General features: G+C 43.3%; 3 protein-coding genes across 6 annotated transcripts; 1 reads left to right on the forward strand and 2 right to left on the reverse strand.

The window, feature by feature from the left end:
- Positions 1-586: 586 nt before the first annotated feature.
- acp6 (acid phosphatase 6, lysophosphatidic) lies at positions 587-5906 on the reverse strand. Of its 3 annotated transcripts, none has more exons than XM_034574782.1 (11): positions 5736-5906; positions 4470-4695; positions 4237-4365; positions 3313-3443; positions 3067-3146; positions 2891-2978; positions 2573-2705; positions 1718-1818; positions 1468-1560; positions 1206-1371; positions 587-1119 (listed from the first exon to the last, which is right to left on the reverse strand). In XM_034574782.1, the coding sequence occupies exons 2-11, from the start codon at positions 4686-4688 to the stop codon at positions 985-987; spliced, it is 1275 nt and encodes a 424-aa protein (XP_034430673.1). In that variant the 5' UTR covers positions 4689-4695; positions 5736-5906; the 3' UTR covers positions 587-984. The 3 variants fall into 3 exon arrangements, with proteins under 3 accessions (XP_034430673.1, XP_034430674.1, XP_034430672.1); XM_034574783.1 differs by having other exon boundaries at positions 593-1119; positions 5727-5906; XM_034574781.1 differs by lacking the exon at positions 5736-5906 and adding an exon at positions 5339-5571 and having other exon boundaries at positions 593-1119.
- Positions 5907-6522: 616 nt separating this feature from the next.
- Positions 6523-11635, forward strand: LOC117754971 (palmitoyltransferase ZDHHC23-like). The gene is made up of 4 exons (XM_034574341.1): positions 6523-6641; positions 7143-7736; positions 8550-8722; positions 11625-11635. The coding sequence occupies exons 1-4, from the start codon at positions 6523-6525 to the stop codon at positions 11633-11635; spliced, it is 897 nt and encodes a 298-aa protein (XP_034430232.1).
- On the reverse strand, positions 11102-20853 carry gja5a (gap junction protein, alpha 5a). 2 transcript variants are annotated; one of them, XM_034574792.1, is made up of 2 exons: positions 20601-20853; positions 11102-13634 (listed from the first exon to the last, which is right to left on the reverse strand). In XM_034574792.1, exon 2 carries the CDS (start codon positions 13528-13530, stop codon positions 12373-12375), a length of 1158 nt encoding a protein of 385 aa, XP_034430683.1. In that variant the 5' UTR covers positions 13531-13634; positions 20601-20853; the 3' UTR covers positions 11102-12372. The 2 variants fall into 2 exon arrangements, with proteins under 2 accessions (XP_034430683.1, XP_034430684.1); XM_034574793.1 differs by lacking the exon at positions 20601-20853 and adding an exon at positions 14724-14863.
- Positions 20854-24613: the final 3760 nt, after the last annotated feature.

Raw genomic sequence — 24613 nt, forward strand, 5'->3', positions numbered from 1 at the left:
ATTATTGCTGTTAAGACTAAAGTGCAGTAAAGGTTTAAACTTTGAAGAAAAAGGCAGATAATATTCAGTATTTTTCTTGTCAACAAATCCCCAAAAGAGCCCCATTTCCAGTTGATCCCATGAGCAAGAATGTGTTGATTCAGTTTATTCGTGTGCCAAATGCCTTCATTGTCCGATAACTTAAGATGCAGGAGTTACACCATTTCAGAGGATATGTTCCTTTATACAACAAACCGAAGCACACTGTACTCCCCATGTCCGAGAACCATTCACTAAGACTTTTTAAAAATTAAACCATGTGTTTGTGATCTGTTTTTATAGCACTTCCAATTTTTGTGATTAATCTAAATCGCATATATCAATATTTGCCGTGAGGAGCCAGTTTGAATTTGCCAAATGTAAACATAAAATAATGTGGCAGTGTAATTTCTACAGCGCATCTGTCCCTGCATAGTTGGTTCGGCTTCATGCTGTTGTGCTTCACTCGTGTTTCATGTTGAGCTTTCGACTGAGTCAGAAAACTTTAATTTAACCTGCAAATATTGGGGCACATTGAGACCAGAATATATACGTATATTCAAGTTAACTACAGGAGTCAGAAACAGCTTCTCACTCAAGGGGTTAAGTGAGAACAACATAACTTAGGAAAAGGTCTCATCCAGCACAGAATCCTTATTTTTGATCTGATTTTGATCATTTTAGACAACCCTGGTTTCATTGTAGTTTTTTGGGATGTGTTGACAATAAGGAACACAAGGAATAACACCACCCTTTATCACAAAGCCAACAAACACTGATGTGCTAAGCATGTGATATCAGATAATTGTAATATGCTGGAACGAGGCTGTAATCCAGGACTTTCTACAGTGAGGTATAATGATAATGGAATGTAAACTGAGGACGTGAAAAAAAAACTACATGATGCGGGTGTCGGAGTTATGTGTCATGAGGAGCTGTGTCCAGACGCGACGGCGTGTCGTGGGTTCAGGGCTCGGTTAAGCTTCCTGTGCTGTTACAAAGTGACTGGTAGAGTTCTGAGCTCATTGAGAACGCCGAGAGGGCCTCCTTAAACTCCTGCAGGGGGCAGTAGACTCCACTGCAACCTGGAATAAGTAGATCCTAAAGAGAGACAGGCAACTTGAGTCAATCCCAAATAAATGCAACGGCTCATCAAAATGAGTGTGGACACATTGTCCCCCACGTACCTGGTCTATGTATGACACTTTGACAAAGGCCTCATTGGTCTGTCGGTGCTGGTGCAGCTCCAGGGTGATATCAGCCGCGTACGGTGGCCATTTCATGTCAAAAACCCCCAGAGCCATCAGACAGGGGATCAACGTGGTGTCATGTGCAGAGTACAAAAACAGCTTCCTGTTAGAGAGAGAGGATGTTAACAGAGGAACACGTGCAGGCCAAACCCAGACAACGATGTGTGTGACTGGGTGTGTTGGTCCTGAGGTGTCCAACCTGTTTGGCTCCGATGAGGTGCCCTGCACTTTCTCGTCCAGGTTGGATAACAATGTGTGGAGGAGTGGTCCCACGCACAGCTGCAAGTTCTCCCTGCCAGAAGCACAGCAGAAGAAGGAAATGAGCCGTTGAACCTGATACTAAACTATGTGTGAATTCTCCTTATCGACAGTGATAGAGGGTTATTGTAAAACCGTGAATCGACCCCTTCTGACAGGGTCCACCCTCTGTTGACTTTGTTAAATCTAACCTCTTGCTGGGTTCATAGACATGGCAGATCATATCCACAGCTCTCTGCTCCACTTTGTTCCTCCAGGTGTCCAGCCCCGGCGGACAGGGGAGGCCGTGTGTCTGTTGATGTGCAGAAACAAGACAATGAGCCGTGTTGTGCAGCGCCAGCAGACAAAGAAAAACTCCAGTTTCTGTCACATTATGAGATATTTTTTCATTTTCCCCCTTCATCATAATTATTTTACGAAATGCTGTCTATTGTAGAAAAAACCCCAGGAAAAAGCTTATCAATCATTCACACATATTTATTTTGTGTTTGAATGGAATGTGGCTGAATGTATGAAACGTTCTAATCATTTGAATGAGTTGTAACTGATACCAGGTGGATCTGAACATAATTAGTGAGAATAAAAGGCAGGTTTTGCCTGATAAGGAAAATTGAGAATGAAATGAAATTAGTAAATTCAGCAAAGCTCAGTAGGACCGTCCCTCCATCTTGTTTCAGATTGTGTAGTGGTCTCATTGTGCACTGAAATTAATACATTTGAACATCTACAAAAGTATCCCCCCCGAAATCTGATATTACTCTTATCGTTTAGCTTTGAAAAAAGTCCGTTGATGATTTTCTTTCACTGATTGAAGTCTTTAGATTTTACATCTATGCCTTTATTTTAAATGATCTTAAATAAGGAGAAATGAGTGAAAACAATTTAAAACTCAAGTCCTGCTGGATGCATTTTTTTTTACTTTCTAAAATATGTTGAATCTCTGCAGGTTGCAGCCTACTCGGCATCTTCATAATAATTATATGTGTACTGATAGCTAGTGGTGGGAGCTAATAAAAGTCATATGAATCGTGATGTGGCAGTGTCACCTCTCTGGCAACCATGTCGTCCCTAATGAGGATGAAGTCGACGTGCTGGTGAGCGGCGATGCCCAGCGCGCTCTGGATGCTCTGCAGGTCTACTGCGATGTCTGGCAGAGTGGATGACTCTGCCCAGCGGTGGCTGCACAGAACATACAGTGTCAGCCGCGAAACACAGATACACCATGACAACCTGTCAGAGGCATCTCAACTCTGCTTATAATTTTGCACAACACATTATTCAAGGTTCCAGTTTTGGGTGGCGAACGCACAGGATCGCCGAGGCCTGACTGTGTGCTGGGCATGAGACGATTTCACTCTACATACCTGCCGAGGAGTTTGAGCAGTTTGCATCCGTGATAGTTCGGGTACAGGATTTCAGATTCGGCCTCCGTTGTTAATATGTGAACAATTTCTGCAAGTTGAGGAGAAAATGATATAAGGGTGAGATGAGATCCTGAGCAGAATAAATAACATTATGCACATCAGGGTGTCTGCACTACCTTTTTGTTTTTGCTGAAAGAGCCCTGCAACCAGGCACTTGGCAGATTCAATGGTCCTCACAATGTTAGTGGAGCGCACACTAAAAATGAAAAAAAAAAAAAAGGGGTCATGGAAGGCAGCCAACTTAAAAATAGAAAAGCATTTAGGCTGATATCCTTTGCACTGAACTCATAAACCCAATGTTACTGTGGGGCACCGATAAGTTGTTTGTGCTCTTTCTACCTGTCAAGATGTGCAACACTTACTAGACCTCAGCCGGACTAAAAGTGGAGCCGAGGAAGGGAGTCTCCTCGATGTACTTCCTCCTCAGCCTCGTGCCAAGCTCGTACAGCTGCTGCATGCCCACCGTGGTCAGCTGGCCGGGGAACGTGCCACCCTGCCAGAAGAGCGACAAACGGGATAAGGTGTTACTCACAGGTATGACCCAACGGACACACACACCTGCCGTCGCGTGCAGGAGCCCAAAGTGAGAGCAGCACACGCTTGGCAGGAGTACATGCTGCGGGATTTAGTTTAGGAAAAGCTGAACGCGGTTAAACTCAACACAGAAATCGAACATTTCCATGGAAACAGCAGCAGGCAGATGGGACGCTACCTCACTGGGAAGCTCTACACACAGCTCAGAGGTATGACAGCTAGCAGGAGGATGAATGAACCTGTCCAGGGTCGTAAGGCCTCTTTGTAATACATATTCGTGGCCACCAGAGGCGGTGAGGGGAATTAATGATTTCATATGAGAATATACAGAAGCCGTTTCTGTATCCACGGGACGCTTCCTGTCTTTTCAATCAGTTGTCACTGACCGACATTAACCCGTCATAACATGGAAAGCACAGATGAACCGACTGTTCTGACGATCCTCTGGCCCCAGGGAGTGTCCAGGTTAACTGTGTCAGATTGCACAATGTCAGGTTTAGTCAGTGTTAATGTTTACACCTGCTATTACGTGTCTGAATGTCTGCTCTGACAAAGGCCTCTTTTTGTACTTTATCATTTAAGACTCTACTGTTACACAATATTGCAATAAAACCGGGGTTTGTGTACATATTCAGTGACTACCTTCCCAAAAAGCCTCAGAAGCAGCGACACAAGTTTCTGCAATTAAATGTTGTTCCCTCACCGCCTTCGTTGACTCATTGAATTTAACACTGCAGGACACACCTACTCACAGTCAGTAGGTTTTTCCGATAGCTGTCTTCTACAGGCGCCGAGGGCCGGGGGCCACCGTGAAGATCCGTCACCACGTAGTTGATGTGGGTGTGAGCTGGAGGCTCCAAGAGCGTTGGCACCCACTGGACCTTTGACGAGACAAATGTTCCCAGAACATGATTCGCACAGTTGTTATTTATCTTCACATTTATCTTCATCACAAGAACTTAGCGAAGAGAAAAAAGAGCCCTACCTCCATCACATTAGGTATCGACTTTAACGGGGTTCGAGCACCGTGTCGGAACAGTACTTGGACCAGTTTTAGTTCGTAGGGAGAACTGGGATTTGGGTCAGTAGCCGTGCAACTGGAGGCAACATGGTCGGAGTCTGTGCTTTTCTGGGACCACAGCATTGAGCCAAAGGCTACGGACACTGAACCTAAAACACCGGCCTTTGTCCAAAGATTCCTCATGGCTGTGCTGTGAACAGAAGGATCAGATAGGCTTAGTATGTTTGCATTAACTACACAAACCTCAGGGTTAATATTAAGAAAAAATATTAATATTTGTTTTCTAATTGACTAACCATTTCAGCCAGGCATGCATTTAATAAAACATGTTATTAACGTAGAATAAAATGCACATTATTTTTTTCACTTGATTGATAAATCATTTGATCTCTGAAATGTCAAAAAATTGAACTCCCAAAAAAGTTCATCACATTTTATCAGAGACCATAGAATTAGAAATTCTTTAAAAGGTTTCGACTGAAGATCAGATTCATTTAATTATCAACCAATGTGACAATTTAATCAATTCATTGTTTTGCCAGTAAAACATAAAAAAGCAACATCATTGGGCTCAAGAGGTCGACTTCAATTGTCGATCCAAGAAACAAATATCACGTTAACAGCAACATGAAGAACCAGAGAAGCAGCACTCTTCACACGGAGCCTGGAACCACGTCCTAAATGTTTGAAGACTGACTTTGATTGAACAGTCAAGAAAATAGTTGCAGATTAAATTCCTGTACATTGACAGACTTGAATGGATTCATTGAAAAGTTCGTTGCAGGGAAAAGTTTGAACTCTATTTCAAGCTGTGACACTTGTTATGCACCAACCTGCTGAGTTGAATGATCACTGACACTCCCTGGTGAACCCACTGACGATGATGAAGATGATGAAGATGATGTACCAATAACCTGTCTATAATAGCAGCAGTCATAAAGCAGAGTTAGCTCCAGCACATTATTGAGGATGTCTGTTTGTTAGAAAAGTCGCATCAGGACGAACTTGAACATTACAACACTTCAACAAGCTTCGCAAGTGTCCAACATTAAATGCATAATAAATAACGGTGATTTGGACAATTTAGACGTTTCTACGGAGTTGTTGCTAACAGTAGCACGTAGAGGAACTCTGTGTGCAGTGCTAACATGCTAACATGCTAACACGATCTATCTGTGTCTGATCCATGACGGAACACATGACGTGTGTCTCCGCTCTTACTTTTCTTACCGTGATATTAAAAACGGTGTTGAGCTTCTCCCGTTTGAAAAAAACAACTCGGTGTTCAGTGTCAGATCGATTCATTCATCATTCGTCAGGCGACTGTCGCCAGGGGTTCACGCCGAAAGGCATGTCGGGAACTGTAGGGCAGCAGCTGCCACTCTGCTGTATCAGTCAACGTGAAAGCTGTAAGAATAAAACTACATTTCCCTTACATTAGTATTATAAGTTTGACCTTCCTCTTCTTCTTCTTCGCTTATCAGATTTGCGTTGGAGAAAAAGCATCAAAGCCTCCTGCTGCCATCTACAGGACGTAAGTAATAATAATGATACTACTACTACTACTACTAGTAATACAAATAATAATAATAACTAGGGCTACGTTGTAGCACTAACGGGCCCGAGCACAGGCATTTTGAAGCCTGTTGCGGTTAGTGGAGAGAGCGATCAATAGGGCCTCCCACCGTTCGGTGCTCGGGCCCTAATTAGTTGCTTTTAATTGATAAGTGGTTTTATATCATTATAGACAGTAAGATAGATGAAATATTGCTGCCAATTCAGATGTAAAGTAAACCCTCTATAATTACGATAATTGCTCCTATATATATGTTGATATGTATGTATATATGTGCTTTTTTCAAAGTTATAGATCGTGTGTGTGTGTTTTTGTGTTATAGATTCTGTCAGTACATTTCCATAGATATGTTCCCTGCACTAATAGTTTGTTTAAATGGTGTAGTTCATTTGTGCATCGCTCCAGAGAACGAAGTTGCCCTGTGAACTTCAGGAAGCCATAATGAAATGGGAGAAGTTAAAGCCTCCGGAGCCAGATGATCCCATGTGCTGCTGCGAGTGTGATATCTACCAGTACGGATGCTGCTGTGACTGTGAAGATCTGGACGAGGCCTTTAACAGGTTAGAAGAAGTATGACCTTTAATGAGACACAAAAGGGTCACAAGGTGATTTACAGACATCAAATACAATTTAGATGCAATTCTCAATATCATATTTTAGCCATAATTGTTCCAAAAGCTAAAAAAAAGTACTTGTTAGAATAAAACCATGTAAATAACCATGCATGGTGATTATGACAGATGAGTGACAGCATCAGTTGCAGCAGGTCAGTTTACAGCACCACAGGAAACATTGCACATGGGAGATTTTTTGTGAACAAGCTCAGCTAAAATATCCTTTGGGGTAATGGGGGTCACATATCTCTGACTCGGTTATTTTGGGCATCAAGGACTATTATTTAAAACCTAACACGTGTGACATCACACCAAAGCACAATATTAAAATTATAGGGTCTGACCCTTCTAATAAGAAAACAACATGTGATTTTTCCTCATATCATCTTATTCTAAGTTTTTTTATTTTCAAGTGTTTGTAACTCTGCCTGAATGTGTGTGCTGCAGGTGGCTGAGACACAAACCCCCTCACAGCGGATGTCACTCTCCTGTTCTCGGGGCCCTGATTGACAACCTGGAGATCTCCATGATCCCGGCCCTGGTGCTGCTGCCTCTGCTGCTCCGGGCTGCCTACCTGCTGGGCATCATCATCCTGACAGCTCTGCCCAGCCTGGTCCTCTGGTACTACTACGCCACGCACCGCAAGAGGAGACGCACCCTCTTCTTCCTTACTCTGGCGCTGTTCTCTCTGGCCTACATGTATTACCTCTTCATCACAGAGATTCTATCGCGTGGGGACGTCAGCCATCTGCAGCTGTGCACTGTGACTGCTGGGATGATCCTCACCATCGGATCTCTCATTCACACCAAGAGAGGCCCAGGGTTTCACACCACCTCCTATCACAGCCAGAGTGAGGAGGTTAACAAGGACTCTACACATCTTAATGGATCCATCCAATCAGCGGCCTCCTCCTCCTCTCCTCCTGCCCTGACAGAAAAGTGGAGCAGATGCTCTGTGTGCAAAACAATGCGACCCCCGCGGGCCGGACACTGTCGAACCTGTGGATCCTGCGTCAAGCGTCTGGACCACCACTGTGTCTGGTGGGTTGGATTTGATATTATAACATCTTTATACTTCTTTGAATTGTACATTCACACCACATCATGAAAGTGAATATTGAATTATGACAGATTAGCTAACTGCCCTGTAATTACACAACAACGTTCATGTCTTGAGCAAAGACTCCTACTGTACCCACTGGTTTCCTCAGGGCCGTGCACAGACATTTTGGGGAGCGGGGGCTCAAGTGAAAAACTCTTTGCATCCAAAGATTGATTTTTAAATGGAAACTGCTCCCAGCAAAAATGTCTTGAAATGTAAACTTGAACTAGAAAACTGGTAAACTGGGATCTGTCTCAGGCCAACCAGGAAGACAGGGTGTCTATTTGTTTGTGAGCTTTATCAGACACTTTCCTGAACTGCACACTGCCAAGAACATTAAAGATGATGATGTCAGTTTTATAAATCTCTTTATACCTCATGCACAGTTTCTGAATTGTTTCATTGTCTGCAATAGACTTACAACCTCAAAGACAAAAGAATAAAATGTATATATGATGTTAATCTTCCTGTTTATTATTCACATTTACTATATAGATAGAAACTCCAGAACCAACCATGATATACTGTGAGTATACTGAATCTATTACCACCAAACTAGAATAACCCACATGATAGTCTGACCAGGAAATATTCAATACTCTTTCAAATGTAAACTTCAAATACTACATCTACTGAGTTATTTTAAATACAGCAGGTATATGGAGCCAACATATCCAGGTCAGCTTGGGTCTCACAGATCTTTGTCTTGTGGGTCTGTGTTGTGTTTGTGTGTTTGTGTTGAGGTGTTGCAGGATAAACAGCTGTGTCGGACAGGCAAACCACCACAGTTTCCTGCTGACCCTCTTGGTGTTCGTGCTGACCTCTCTGTATGGGATCAGTTTGGTGCTTTGCAGCATCTGTCCTCGGCAGTATGTCATGACGGCTCTCTTCTACTGCCCCGGTGTCTACAGCCAGTCCAGGTACAGCACTCTATATATCATAAATACATGTTTATGTATCATATCTTCTGTCTCATCCCAACAACTATATCAGAAGTCCACATTGAAAAAGTTCACCAAATTAATATGAACACAAAAATTTACTTTACTTGTTGCTATTAGATAATAGGTATGATATAATGATATTAGTAGAATTTGTAAGGACATATATTCTACTGCCTCATCTTTGATACATTGATGTATTAGAGACATCAGTATTTGATTGTGGGAAACAGTTGAAAGAAGATTCTATTTGAAAATTTTTGACTACTTATTTAAATGTTGTCCATGTTTTGAGTACAAAAGTAACTAAAAAGTAACTAAAAGTACAAAAGTAACTAAAAGTACAAAAGTAACTAAAATCACAAAAGTAACTAAAAAGTAACTAAAAGTACAAAAGTAACTAAAAGTACGAAAGTAACTAAAAGTACCGAAAGTAACGAAAAGTAACGAATGTAACGAAAAGTAACTAAAAGTACAAAAGTAACTAAAAGTACAAAAGTAACTAAAAGTACAAAAGTAACTAAAAAGTAACTAAAAGTACGAAAGTAACTAAAAAGTAACTAAAAGTACGAAAGTAACTAAAAAGTAACTAAAAGTACAAAAGTAACTAAAAGTACGAAAGTAACTAAAAGTACTAAAGTAACTAAAAGTACAAAAGTAACTAAAAAGTAACTAAAAGTACAAGTTTGGAGCCGGTTGGATAATGCAGAGTGGATTTACAAAGTACTTCCTGTTTCATGGCGAATCAGTGGGTGGCGCTATGACACTGAGGAAATATTGACACATAGAGCTGTTCAGGCTTGGTCTCTGATCATGAGACATCAGTTTGGCGGTGATAGGACAATGCACACTGGACTTATGACAACATCGTCTCCTTTGGCGAAGGATGATCCTTCGCCGCACCTCAATGTTTACACGGTTTGAGGAAATGTCACAATTCTGACCATGATCCAATGACTTGACTGAGCTCTTTTGAGCTGTATATTGTAAAGCAGCCAGGAGCATTTCATCAAAGTAAAAACATGTCACTTCCTGTAGCCAGCAGGTGGCGCTGTGATTTTAAGTCAAGATTTCTGTGTAGATGTCACCAGGCCGGGACTCTTGTCTTACATGTCTAGTTTGGAACTCGAAAAATGTGAAAAATGTGAAAAATGGCCACTAAAGTCAAAATGGCGGGCTTCCTGTTTGGTCTAGCATATCTATCCAAGAGACTTATTTGTTTGTTATGAGAAGACACATGTCCCTAATGGTTTTTTGTACATGTCCGCAACTCGTGGTGCCGGGGCTGCCCTTTAGGGGGCGCTAATCAGTTATTTTACCACGCCCATTCCTTAAAACCATATAAATGTCTGCAGGGGGGGGGCTGTTGCTACACAAATGTAGTTTGAGGGAGATAGACCCATGAACACGGAAGTTACAGCAATTGTGTCACAGCGAGTCGATGAACTTTAACGCCACGCCATTAATATGGCGTTTGACGAAAAGTCACAGTAATCTTATGCCTACATTATCAATGTCTTGAGACCCTTTTGACATAGGTTTGACATGGCTGCGGTCAGTAGATGAGGAGGAATACTTCCAAGTGTAAGACATGCAAAAAACAAGACATTTCCTGTTGCCACCAGGGGGCGCTGTGTTTTTAAGTCATGATTTCTGTGTAGATGTCATCAGGCCGGGACTCTTGTCTTTCATGTCTAGTTTGGACTCGATTCGACCAAATATGTCCGAGATACAGAACCTCGTGTTTTGATGGCGTGTAATCAAACTTTGAGGCCACGCCACGGTCACACCGTGTGACGAAAAATCGATCTTTGAGGTAGTTTTCATCTCCATCTTGTTGTGATGACACGCATCTCCATATGAAGTTGATCTGATGAAAGCCCTGGGACAAGTACATCAAAGTAAAAATGTGGAAAATGGCCAATATGGCCACTAAAGTCAAAATGGCGGGCTTCCTGTTGCTTTTTTCCCATTGCACCTTTTTTGTTTGTCTTGTCATGATACACCTGGGCTACGATTTTTGTGAAGATCGGTGAAAGCTAACTGAGGGGCTTTTCCTTAGATGGCGCTGTTGAGCCATTTTTCCACGCCTATTTCAAATTATTCCAGAATACAATTACTTTTTGGGGTTTTGAATTCCCTGCAAACTTTGGTAACAATTTGAGCATGTCTAGGCCCCGAAAAAGCCCCAAAAGGGAAATACAAATCCTTCGAAATACAATAGGGCCTCCCACCGGAGGTGCTCGGGCCCTAATTAATGGCAGTTGTAACTTAAATTGCGCAGAAGACCTTCAAACATATAAGGGATATTCACCATCTTGTCCTATATTCTAAAATAAAATCACACATATTGAGAACAACAGTTTGACAGTTGATGATTTAATGAGTTGCGATGGGTTAGTGAAGACATTTGTTGCATAGATGTCTGTGAAACAACTGCAGTGAGCGCACAGCCGACTGATCTAGATCTCTGGTTTCTTAGCAGAATGATTATTGTGTGGATATGTAGGATAAAACGTAAAAACCTCCATTTGCAAGGATGTTCATTCACAAACTGCAAACAATAAGAACAGACAACAGAAATGAAATGAAACACATTCAAAGAAATTGACCAAAACATACATTGCATAGGGACAAATTCAGTATATGCTCAATGGCTCCAGGAGGAAAACAAGTGAAAAACATTAGTGCAAGGTTGCCACCGTGTGGCTGGATCATCTCTTAACCGCCGCCCATGCAGGACCTTCTCTTTTCCTTGAACTGGCTACATTCTCTCTACCACCTCTGCACAAGGCCCCTGTCTAACATATGAATAATGAATAAAGTTTCACACACACTCGTTCAGATTATTATTCTTCAGTAACATTTTCGTTTGTTGACCTGCAGGTGCTGTGTAGTGCAATCAGGTTACCAGGTCAACAAGCGGCTTCATTAAAAGTTACATGGCTCTTGGAAAAAAAAAAAAATGTGTTGGAAATTGATGTTTTCTTAATCTATATATTTCATAAGGCACTTAACCTTCATTCACTGCAAATATGCAGCAAGCTTCACAGTTTATTGTACATCAAGTTTCTGTTTTCTTTGCATTGTGTAACTGTTGATTGTTAAATTCACAGGCTGATCCAGAATTAATTGAATAGTTGAGATGTGTGTAATAGTTTGTTTTATCATGAACGATTCCCTAAGTCCGCTCACACCAAGCGCCATGCAGCACGCCATTCTGGTCTCTTTCACTCCGTTAGTTTTTATGGTAAAACATAAAAATGTGCAATAGTCACAGGTATCACACCTGTTACCCTGTTCTCATTTCAACATTGTTTTCCTTTTGCAGTTTGGTTATCAGTTTTTTGTTTTTTAAATGTCTCTGCTGACAGAGCTTGCACACGTCAAGTTCACATGGTCCACTCACAGATCTCAGTGTGCCTTCATAATGTGGCTTTTCAGTCCATCTTCTGTAGCCTTCTACAGTCTGTAGGCCCGACTGCTAAGTGTCAGGCCCAAATGCCAGAGTTTGCGTAGTTAGTCAGTTCTTCTTCATTCAGAAATAAAACTTTCACAAGTCACTTTATCTTGGTTCTAAAGGTCCACCCCGCCCTCCTCTTCTTCCTTGTCAGCCAGTCTTTCCACACTCTCTCTACACTGCCAGGTCATCTTGGCGAGCCCGGCTGCTGCTCCCGCTGGTCTTGCTCAAGCGGCGTTTGTCCTTCATGTAGCCGGAGTGCAGCTTGGGGGATGGGGAGCAACTGTTGGGCATCTCCATGGGTGCCTGGTCGTACCTCATCCTCAGGAAGTCCTCCTCGTCCTCCAGGTTGTCGCAGCTGTGATGCCGCTCGGTGGCCAAGTTGACCGAGTTCTGCTGCAGCGCCATCCTGGTGTTGAAGGGATGCGAGGCCATGGAGGTCATGGGGTTCATGGAGCTTGGTGCTGCCAGGCACTGGCTGAAGTCAGGGGGTGGGGTGCAGGTGGCTGGGGGCCTCGGCGGGCCGATTTGCTCCAAGGCTGCAGATGCGGCCACTGTCACAGCTCTCTGGTTGTTCCTCTGTATAACTTTCCTGCGTACGCACCTTTGCATGCTCTTCCAGCCGAGGTGGTAGAGCTCCAAAATAGAGAGCAGCAGAGACACGCCGGCCACCACCAGCATGAAGATGATGAAGACGTTCTTCTCTGTTGGCCGGGACATGTAGCAGTTGACAGGGTTGGGGCAGGGCCATGACTTGCACAGATACAGTGCTTTGAGGAACACCCCATAGATCATGTACTGCACCACGACGAACGTCACCTCCATTACTGTACGGATCAAGATGCTTAGGACGTAAGTCTGCAGTAGCGCTCCTCTCAGGCGAATACGACCAATCCCATTAGATACAGTTCCCAACTGCTTCCCGCTCTCCTTCTGCTGGAAGTACTCCTTCTCCCCCTCCAGGTCTCCTTCACCATCACCTCCCCCTTCCCTCTCCTCCTGCTCCCTCCTCCGCAGCTTCTCCTCCCTGCGCACCGTGTGCATGGCATGCCCCATGTAGATGAGGGATGGCGTGGAGACGAAAACAATTTGCAGCACCCAGTAACGGATGTGGGCGATGGGAAAGGCGCTGTCATAACACACGTTGGTGCAACCCGGTTGTTGAGTGTCGCACAGGAAGTCGCTTTGCTCGTCGCCCCAGGAGGACTCTGCGGCTGTGCCGAGCACAAGGATGCGAAAGATGAAGAGGATGGTGAGCCAGACCTTTCCGACTGAAGTGGAGTTTTCCTGGACCTCCTCTAGGAAATTCCCCAGGAGACTCCAGTCCCCCATTGCTGCTCACAGGCCTAGCACACACACACCTGAGACACAGAGATCAGAGAGGGAGGAGAGAGGGTTCAAGATGAGGAGGTGGTGGAGGTGAAAAGGTGAAGTCACTGGGGTGGAGAGGGGACGGAAGAAGGGAGAGAAGGAAAAAAAGATAAATACAGTTAATCAGTCATAGGCATCTGTAGGTCCTGCGCATTCCTGCTGATGAAATGACCTCGGCGTATTTGTGTGTAGCATCATATACATAAAAATAGCTTCTCTGTCTGTGAATTGCTTGAGGACTCGACACTATGGCATGAGAACAGTAATTCTCCCATGAGAGAGAGAGAATGACAGAGGGAGGGAGGGAGAGGAAGTTCAGAAGTCACATAAAAGTAAATAATCAAGTTGCTTTAAGAAAAAATATTTGATGTTATGTGTGTTGTTGTTTTTCTAAATTCCTTCTTTTCCCATTCCAAATTGCATATGACAGACAGAGGTTAACTGGCCACCGCTGGGCAAATCAAAGCGGGGAAACTTTGTCCTCTTAATGCCGTGACCCTGCCTGAGCTCCATCTGGCCTGTGGCACATTAACCAGCAGACGTCACTCACAACGACAGGACTTTGATATCCACTGCAACCACGAAACCCTCCTACGAGCCGCAAATCAAAACGATCTCAAAACATCAATCAGACTCCTCCATCTATGTGGTGCGTGTCTGTCTAAGTGCGAGTGTGAGAGTTTGGGTATGACCCAAACATGGCAGTGACAGTCTCGGCCAAGAATTACCCTATAAGGCAGTTCACGAGACGGCTTTATGGGCGCCACAAATGACCCCCGATCATCGAGGGGTTAACAAAAACCCATCAACCTCCACTGAGGGACGACCCTAGGACATCTATATGCACCGTGTTGATGTACCTACCTACAGCTTTTTACTATGCGATTAGAGCTCAAAGAGCAGACGAGTTGTAACATAAAGAAAGAACGGCTGAGAGTTACAGTTTGACAGGTTTTTCCAACACGTCACACACATCTGAAGTTACCGCCCTACACGGCAAAGCCATAGAAAACATATACATTCCTCAATAGCCGTGTGTTAAGACAAACTGGTACTTTAATGGTGTGCCAGGTACAGGAGAAGATACACAGTATAATGATTAAACTAACAGAGAGTGAAAAAAAGCCAAACAGGGAGTTGATGTTATCTCTTACCATCCCTCCTCTCCCTCCATGTTTGATCCATAAGCGGCCGCTTCCATGTCCCCACAGAGATCCTGCTAAATAGTCCACTGTGTGTGCAGGGATCTGAATTGCCTGCCCGGTTACATATGTGTGTGTGTGTGTGTGTGAGAGAGAGATGACCATGACCCTCTGTCTGTCTCTCTGGCTGTCTCTCCCCCTCCCTCTGTGTCTCTGTGAAGTATATATATGGCAATAAGATGGAAAATCAGAGCGTTGTGCTCTTTATCTGTACAACATGGGGAGGTGGCAAATAAAACACCCCCGCCAGAACATGTGGGAGAGGAAACTCCATCCACGCCCAAGGCTGATAAACGCCGGTGCACAGCGTAGGAAGGTCGGTGGTGTGACACTTGTTTTCCAGTATGCACCTAATACCCGCTAACTGGTCACAGTTGGAGACCAGTTGGACGCTCAGTTTAGGGAATTGGGAACTGAGGGAACTCACCAGAGGCTTGACCGGATAAAGCTCATGATCTTTACTGGAATAAATCAGAAACAGAGCGAGAGTCTGGAGGGGGAGGAGGGTGAGGTGTACAGCCTGCACAATAACAGGAGGTACACATTAAAATGGTCATGTGTTTTTTTATCTGATATTACTGACATCGGTTTTCCGCACTTACTCAGACCCTGGCAACAAAGAAATCTCTTCCTGGACTGATTCAAAGTTCAAATATGTGATGTGAAATATCATTACATGCTCCTGAATGTAAAATATGCCGCTCGGAGAGTGTGTATATCTCCACCAAGGCAATGCACGATCTTGCTTTGTCAAATGAACGGGAGAAATATCTGTGGATCTTCCCGTTTATCTGGATCCATTTATCTGAATGTAACGGGTTCTTCCTTGGGTCAGGCCCATTACACACCGCCCCATAAGGTTTCAAGGAAATCAGTTCAGTATTTTTTGCATAAAAACTACCGTACGGATGATCACGAAACTTGGTGGAAAGGTGTAGTGTGGGTAAAGGGTACCGTTACATTTTGGTGGGGATCTGGATCAGGTGGTGGATCCAGGAATTTACAAGTATTTTCACTTTCACGTCATTTTCATGTATATTTAGGGGACTGATATTTGTGTGTGCAATTTGGTGCAGATCCAAATTAAAATCCATATAGTCAGTTTAAATGGCTGTGGCTGTGGCTGAGGGGTAGAGTGGTCATCCTCCAACCAGAAGTTTGGCGGTTCGATCCTCAGTCTTCCCCATCTAAGTGCCCTTGGGCAAAATACTGAACCTCTAAATGGCCCCCTTATAGAATTTGAATGTAAGTGGCTTTGGATAAAAACATCCGCAAAATGACATGTAATGTTATGTTAATGTAGTTTCATAAGGGGACTGTTGGGACATCATACTTATACCAATACAATATAAAAACGATAAACAGAAGCACTATAGTCGTGGGAAAGCGCTAAACATGACAATATGAGACCTGCCAGGAAAAAGGCAGCTGTCTTCGTCTCCGTCTCTTTCCCTCGACTACCCCTTCCTGTTCTCAGAGGAAGCAATCTCAAACAATATGATTTCCGAAGGACAAAAGGAACAAGGTATTAAAGGGAGAGGGAGGGGAGGTTGAAAAAGCTGCAGCCAAGAGAACCTCTCGGCTCTAAAAGCACATTTTTGCCACCACTGTCTCTGCGATACCTGCACTCCAGTTGGCCTTCGGAGAGCCCGGCAATAACCGGGGATTTACTGAGACACATCGTGCCCTGTGCTGAGCCGTCTGGTTTGCCTGTGGAGCGTCCCGGCTGTCATATTTGTTTATCATTTCTGTGGTAGAGTAAAGGAGTAATGGACGATCTGGTTATGAGGCGTTCAGAACGTTGAACTGCGCAAATGGAGCATATTGCACGTCTGACTTATGTCTATTGACGTTGATCCCAGCGTCATGGGATGATCTCATGTGGGTGTCACGTTTCGGAAAGGTGTTGTAGAGATATGATAAACTGGTGTGACAAAGTGACAAAGCGGACACTATACGAACTGTGCAGCCAATAATCGTAGTGATTTCACCACTTCACGGTCAAACTGGCCCCAGTGAATGTGGCTGTGTTTGAGTCTCCGTTCAGATGCCTACTGACACTCAGCTGGTCTGGACGGCGGCCAGGCAGCTCACGGAGGGAAAGGGAAAGAAAACGCAGCCACTAAACTGCACCAGTGTGGAGTGACGGCTGCTGCAGAGCTACAGGAATAAAGGCAGTGTGTTTTCTCTACCCTGTAGCACAACGATAAATTCTCTGGCCTGCTGGACACGGTTTTACCTTAGAGGGCAGTGACTCTCCTTCAGTGTGGGATGAGACAGCACCTCAGGCAGGAGTCTAAAGTTTTATAGGAGCGTATCACGATGTGTTTTACTGCACAGTTGAACGTGAAGCGCATGTTTCAGGTATGTTAGTGTCCCTTTTTATTTGCATTTCCAACATTTCTAAGTCTTACGTTTGTAGTTCACAACAGAGAAGTAAAATAAAAGCTGGAGATGAGTTTAAACAGTTGTGTCCCCTACACTGGTTCCCCTCCGCCTACAGTGAATCCACAGACCAGGAACAACAGGGGGCAGGGTTGATTTAAACATCCCCTCAGTCATGTACAACTTTCAGCTCCATGTGCCACGTTTGACAGACTCCGGATGCCAATCGAGGACCAGGATACAGTGCCGTCTCCACGTCGTCCTCATAAAAATACAGACAATTAGCCGATGGCGGTGTACGTTTCCTTGGCCTGCTTCCCTTGAACGTGTGTTTAGACGAACATCAGTGGAAGGAAAAGTATTTGCACCATGTTGTGCATCAAGTACAGTTGTGTTATTACATGCGTGAGAGGATTTGCTGGAGATTGAGTCGATTTTTTGGCAATCGTCCATCACATCTTAACGCGCCGGCCCTAGAAACCACGTTGTCTGACAAGTGAATGTACTGTACTCATTAGAAAGAGAAAAGTCATTTATTTTCCCCCAAAAAAATGTCAACAGTATTTGACATCTTCTAGAGGGAGATATTTGCTCTCACAGACTCACAATGGAGGGGCCCCTGAAGTTGGGATCTAAAAATATATAAGAGAGACAAATTTGGCGTGGTGGCCTCAGGAGATAGACCACCTTTAATACTCCATGTTCATATTACTGGCTCCAGCTCAGGAACACTTCATTTATTTGTGTATTTTAGGGAACTCCATTGCCGTGCGTTTATCACAAGAACTAGTGTAACACCAAAATCATGTTGTGTTGATTTTTACATTTTTTCTTACTGATCACTGCTGGTTTTTTAGGGTTTAATATTTTTGGGAAAACTTGATCAGAAATGCCAAATCTCTCAGTCATCACCACTTTAGGTAAGATAATGTTGGATGGGCTTTTTAGGAGTCTAGAGGGGAAAACAATCCTGCGATATTCATCTTTAAACTTAATGTGTGTTCTTTCTTTTAAACACCATAATTACACAACACGATCCAACAAATACTTAATGTCCGAATCCACAAACTGCCTCCGAGCCAGATTCTGCTTTGCTCCATTGTTTGTTGTCTAAGATATAAAAACTGTACGTCGCAGCTCGTATTGAATGATCCCAAACAAGGAGCCCATGTGCCAGCAGCTCTCAAACAAAAATATCTTTGCCAGCAACACTTAAAGTCGCAGCGTTGTGACAGCTCAGCAATGTTTCAGTGGAACAGACACAGCTTGAGCTCGAGGAACAAGTCAAACCAAACCACACGGCCACTCGATGCTCGGTACACAAGCTCCGTCAGTCTGAGTTCAAATCAACAGATCTGCACACAGGATGCCAAACATACCCAGAATGTGGCTCAGTGACTTTTATTACCACCAGCCCGAGGGATCAATACTGATTTCTGGGCTGAGGCATAATGAAGAGATTGATGGGGAGAACTGAGGCCTGTTTATTGTGTTAGAACAACTATTTGCACTAATTTGTTAAAGTTCAAGCGTTATATTTGGAGCGTGGCTCTCGAACTTGAACTGCTGCTCGGTCCCACGAGTGCCGGCATTACGGTCAAGGATGAGCACGTTTAAGTTTAGCTGTATCGGGTCTGGTCGAGAGGGTGGGCTCGGGCGAGTGTGACCTACAAAGTGCGTCTGATGTGGGCTGTGGGGGAGAAAACGTCCCACTCGTGTGAGTCACCTGTCGTCAAGCCCTTACAGGCCAGCGTGGATCTAGGCTGCCATATATCAGTCACACCAGCAGAAGCCGGCGGGCCGATGTGCTGCCTGCTACCTTACATGGCTGTCTGGCTCTTCATCTGCCCACATACTGTACACAGACCCACAGCCCTGCTATGATCCATTGTTTCGCTGCATATGGCATTACACTGGAGCTGTCAGGGGAGACAGCTGCAAGGCGTTTTCATGGAGGAAAGATCTGTGTAAGACGCGTGCTGACTGAAATATCTGGATTGCTGCTATTCCTGGAGATTGAATGATAAAAACCAAAACAAATATCTAGTCTATCATTTGAAGTCTATCTTATTTGTGATGAAATGTAATAATGTACGTATTGGATTATATAGCCAGCAACATCATCTGGCTATATTGCTTTTTTTTTAATGAGGACTCTTTATTCACACTATTGCAACAATGCTGATTTAATTTTAGTGTCAGATTGTCCTCAGTGTCAAATAGAAAAACTTTGGCTCTGGCTCAGATTGCTTGTGTGCAACTAATTTGTCGTTACTCATTTAAGCAATGATCCTTTTGTGACACTTTAATGGCTTTTAAAACAAAGTCTTGAATCAGGTCACTTTTACGAATCTATTTTTTGAGAAGTGGTGGATTATTAACATTTTTAAAATTACGCTAACAGCGTAGATAAGTAGTCTGAGGTACGTGCACTTTACTTGAATGTTTTTAATACTTATCCTCAATCTCATTTCAGAAAATACATTGTGTGCTTTTTTATTCCACTATATTTATACAACTATATTTGATTGTTTGTTATTTAGTAAATTATACCACTCAAGAAATAGGTAAATGTCAAACTATAACATTAAATCTGGTAAAACACTGATAATCAAGTGTTATAGTATAATGCACGACAGATCTGCGGACATTTAATCTACACATAGGGAGTACGTTTAACTAAACATATTGTTGATGACACTTTATTTTAGTGAAGCAACATTATGAACACAAGGTTTTACTTGTTATGAAGTATTTCTACTTTGTCATATTGATACTTTTTCTTCGGATTTTTTTCCTTCTGACATTAGTTTTTTGAATAAAGACATTACATTAGACATATTCGTGTGTGGCTTTCACCTCCTTTGTCTTTTTGTTTACCTGTGAGCTGGCAACCTTCCTTAATAAAAGTAGGGTTTTCTTCAGTTTTCCAGCATTTTTCCATAATTGGCTGATTGAGAACTTGATTACTTTTAGCCATGCATATCATCAATTCAGATTAGAGAACAGCAGTATGACTGTATGCCTTAGTTAGAGCCAAAACACATCTCAATATTTAATACATTGGAATATTACGGTGGTTAAGAGACAGGATACAGTCTCTCGGAGTCTTCCTCCAGTTTGTACACACTGCAGGTAGCTCTGTCTTTTAACGTCTCCACTTTGTTTGAATGTATTTGACTCTTGTGGGAGTTATGAGGAGAGAAGGCAAAGCAGGAGAAGACAAACAGAGCTAGATGAAAGAAGTGGGAGCTAGTGGGGTGACAGCTGTACCTGCCTGGACGACGGGGACGATGCAAACACACACCAGGCCTCTGAGATACTGTGTCCTGATTCCCTTAGAGACTAATATAGTTTTGAAAAGGGATGCTGACAGCATTTACCCAAACATCTGCATTTTTTTAAGTCTTTTAACTTTTGTGATAAGTTCATTTGCTTTCTTACCTGCTGTTCTGCTTGAGGGTTGTCTGGGCGGCTGCTTCTAAAGAGGTAGAGGCTCCATGTCAGAGGCCCTGGTGAGATGAGTCTTCCTCTGGACAGATGGCAGGTGAGGACGAGTGTGATGGAGGGACCACCTTCTTCTTTTGAACAATGACAGGAGCTGCCTCTCGACGACGGTGTCTGAGCTCAGTGTCGTCCCAAAGCCAGACTGTTAGTCAACACAGGGGGCACGAGAAGAAAAGCAGGGGCATCACGAGAGTCCCCCCCCCGTGGCCCTGCCTTCTGTCTCCTCCTCCATCTCCTCCTCCTCCTCCTCTCTCCCCCACCACCTCCCTTTTTCTTCTTACATCCCTGGTGCTCTATTTTTTGCTGGGAAGCATTCTCCGGCAACAGGGGAGGAAGTGGAATTGTTTTCTGGGATCAATGGCAGTTCCACTCAGAGTAAACTTCCAGAGGTCTCCTATTTACCGAGTGCTCCTTTGCACTTATACCGCACCAGGCACAGTGAAATCTCTGTAAGGAGAGAAATCAAAGAAATAAATATTTAATTCAGAGACTGATTCTTATTTTTCAAAAGGTCGATGATGTGTTTACTTAAGTTTTGGGGATTTCATTCTGAATAAAGTTGAAACTAAATCAAACTGATGAATTAATGGAATAGAGGTACTAAAATTGTTTTTTATTATTATTTTGAATCATAACTGTTTGGGTTTCCAGAAGCTGAAAATAAAGACAGAAATAAAACGTATATATTACCTCAAAGCCTGATTTCTTCTCTCTGGGCTCTCTCCTGCTCCTCTCAGGGCTTGTGTCGTTCTGAAACCCCCCTACGCTGAAATCTTGGATGCAAACAAAGAGTAACAAACAAAACTAAAAGAGCTCATCCTTCTCTTTGCTGCCTTCCTCCTCCTTTCCCTCTCTTGCTGTATGTGGTGTGAGTTTCAGGCCAGGATTATCTCTCAGTGCCAGAGCCTGCCTGCAGATACACGCTATTATTATATACTGGAAGGCTTTCGAGGTTTGATTCCTCCTTGCTAAAGGGCCAACTTTCAAAGGCATTCAAATTATGTGGTGAGGGAACACGCGTGCACGCGGCACACTTTCAACAACAAATGTGACTTTACTCTCAATGGTATATTTCTCTTGTCCTTGAGATTAGTCCAATCTTCATGGTAATATAGTAAATAGAAGGTACCACCAGTCGATGGTTAGCTGAGCTCAATTGTAGCAGGTAACTGCACCCAGTCAAGAAATAAACAGGAATTTAACAAGTAATAAACTTGAATTTATCAAATTTATGTTCTCAACTTTTTTGGCCAAGTGCAGTTACTTGCTAGAACAAAGCAAGGGTAACCATCTGCTGTCGGTAGATTTCATGTTTCAAATGAGTTAATTTTCCTCAAATCTTTACCTACAACATATGATACCTCCAGGAGATGATGAGCCCATCTTGCAAGTGACTGTAACTGGCGAAGAAAGTTGGGGGCGTGACCACCCAAATCAATTTTTCTCACATTTTAATGGTAATTTGATATGATGCTCCCACCTGGAGAAGGCTAGCCTTTAGCTTAATTTTACAAAGGAACAGCGCTTGGTCAAGAAATAGGCTCTAATGTAACCAAACGAGTACATTTTTCTAAGACCTTCACTGTAACATAATATGACTCTACTGCCAGAAACTGGTTAGCCTCACTTGATTAACTGCACCCAGCCAATAAATAGTTGGGAACCCAAAGCTTAATATGTTATTTTTACACTTTGTGTGTTTGGAACCACACATGAGACCTAAGCTGCTTTCAGACTTCCACTGAACTCCGGAGATCCTCCACAGTTTCTCCAGAGGAGGTGTATGTTTGATCCTCAGCAGAATTTACTGCGAGCAAGTGGGGTGGATGGGGGTGTGATGATGTTTCTAACACACAACAGAGACATGAAAACAAATATATCGGGATGAAAAAGCGGAGCCATACACATAGTTAAGTCACCAATGGAAATGTCAAGAGAGTTTGTGGTGAAACGATCCAACACCAGTGTCAATGGGATGTAAACAAAAACATGTGATCTCTGCTGCAGATTTGATATGTTACATCCTACCTCGACTTGCTGCACCAGCCTCATCTGAAGCCTGCGGAGGATTTTCTGCTCAGTGAGGGTGGAGAAGTTGGACAAAGCCAGGTTAGCTCTTTCTCAGTCTCTATGTCAAGCTTACAGGCTCCTGGTTGTATAGCTTCATGTTTACCGCACAGACATGAGGGTCAAACCTCTGTAATGTTCAAACTACCTTAAACTCCTTTAAAAGGTTATTTCCATTTGCCATTTCAGGAATTATTTATTGTCAGCTTCGTGGAATCAAAGATAACCAACATTTGTTTTGTTGTTCATTGACTCAATTTTCTTCGTCCAACCAATGACATGGCCTGAGTGAATGATCTAAAATGCAGAAATATCCTCTAAAACAACTGTGCCTTTGATCGAAAAGCAGACAGAATGGTTTTGCATGTATAAATAACTGGAAAAACTGAGTAATAGGGATCTCATGACCAACCCTGCCAGACCTCTGGCCAGGAGCAATGACCCTGAAACATCATCCCTGCTGTATCCCTCCTAAATATTTCATCTGTTCTTGGACTTGTATTAAGTCCTTTCTTGCTCTTACAAGAAAAAGAAAAACGTTCCCGCGTAAAGCCTCATTACAAGGAATGTGTCGGCGCATGGTCTGTTCGTGCTACCTCAAGTTGCACTAATGCTGAGACTAAATCATCGTTTTCCCCTCTGCATCTTGAAAAGGTTGCTGGTCATGGGTTCATTGTGATTTTGGAAGTTCCTTAAACAAAAGCCCACGGAGCTTTCGACTTCCCCTCAGTCCTCGTCGGTCGTTTGAAGGGATGGAAATTTTCTGCTGCAAATTCCTAATTACGTAGCCTTCCACAGTTTAAATGCAACTCTCTCATTTCCATTGAGCTGCTCATCAGGATGGATTTAAAAGTGGAACAACGTTCACGCAGAGTTACAGACCGAAGGGATTTGTTACAAAGAAGTCATTTTCCACGACTTCACTTAATCGCATCACTTCTCCTAAGTGCTGCCATGGATGACGTCTCAGTGTGTCGGTTACAGAGAGATCTGGAGCAATGAGGAGGGAGACAACAACTGCGGGTGTTTATGGTGCGCTCCTGTGTTTGAATGTTGAGTATGTGTGCTTGAGTGTTTGATGGAAAAAGCCCCCGCTGCCAGGATGCATTAGTGTTACCCTCCCTGTCCAAACCACCAGCGTGACCCCTGCCTGCTCGTGACACAGACCCATTTCAGCCCTGCCTCACTCCAGTCCGAGGGAAGCCAGGCTTGATGGACACGTGCTCCCGAACGGTCATCACAACCTCATGTACACCCTCCAACTCATCACTGTCCTCCACTGGCGGCTGCCTAAACCATAATGAAATGCAGCGTTAAACTCCAGAGAAGAGAAAGTCAAGGTTGCTCCAGCTGAGGCGAACACATACAGCACATGCTCAAACTGTTACTCACTCATGCTTCTGTGTAAACCGTCCCTGAATTACCGTCTTAAGTGATCCATTATTGCACTGACATGTTGTTTGGTCTGCTGGACTTCCTGACAAGCAGACCCATTTACTGCACTTTGCACAGAGTGGTGACATGTTGTCGTCAGTCAAAAACATCCTGTTGCTGAAGTAAAAAATACTCTCAACCTTTTTCATTCATTTTACCTTTTTGTCTTTGCTCCTCTTACTTTATACCTTTGTCCTCTTGTAACTTATTTTCCTTTTCCCCTTTAATACAAATGAATTTGTTGTATCAATGAGTGCAACTGCTCAAGCCCTGAAAAGAACTGAGGCTGCCACTGTCTACTGAGGCACACTTTAAAAGTTATATGGCTGTTATGAATGGTTAATAGATATTTGTAATGTGTTGTAAATCTGTAGTAAGTCATCACAAAAGGAAGCTGTATCCTCCACCAGCTTTGCTTTGTCTCTTACCTACCAAAAGAACCAATGGAC

Source organism: Hippoglossus hippoglossus, chromosome 21, assembly GCF_009819705.1.
Source record: "Hippoglossus hippoglossus isolate fHipHip1 chromosome 21, fHipHip1.pri, whole genome shotgun sequence".
Taxonomy (NCBI): Eukaryota; Metazoa; Chordata; class Actinopteri; order Pleuronectiformes; family Pleuronectidae; genus Hippoglossus; species Hippoglossus hippoglossus.

Bases quoted from the DNA above. Each gene is read 5' to 3' on its own strand.
- acp6 (XM_034574781.1), bottom strand. From the start codon at position 5,442: ATGACTGCTGCTATTATAGACAGGTTATTGGTACATCATCTTCATCAT. The intron at 2,979-3,066 runs GTAGTGCAGACA...CTCAACTTGCAG, and splicing joins CTTTCAGCAAAAACAAAAAG to AAATTGTTCACATATTAACA. The intron at 1,561-1,717 runs GTTAGATTTAAC...TGCTTCTGGCAG, and splicing joins GTCTATGAACCCAGCAAGAG to GGAGAACTTGCAGCTGTGCG.
- LOC117754971 (XM_034574341.1), top strand. From the start codon at position 6,523: ATGAAATGGGAGAAGTTAAAGCCTCCGGAGCCAGATGATCCCATGTGC. The intron at 6,642-7,142 runs GTTAGAAGAAGT...TGTGTGCTGCAG, and splicing joins CTGGACGAGGCCTTTAACAG to GTGGCTGAGACACAAACCCC. The intron at 7,737-8,549 runs GTGGGTTGGATT...GAGGTGTTGCAG, and splicing joins CTGGACCACCACTGTGTCTG to GATAAACAGCTGTGTCGGAC.
- gja5a (XM_034574792.1), bottom strand. From the start codon at position 13,530: ATGGGGGACTGGAGTCTCCTGGGGAATTTCCTAGAGGAGGTCCAGGAA.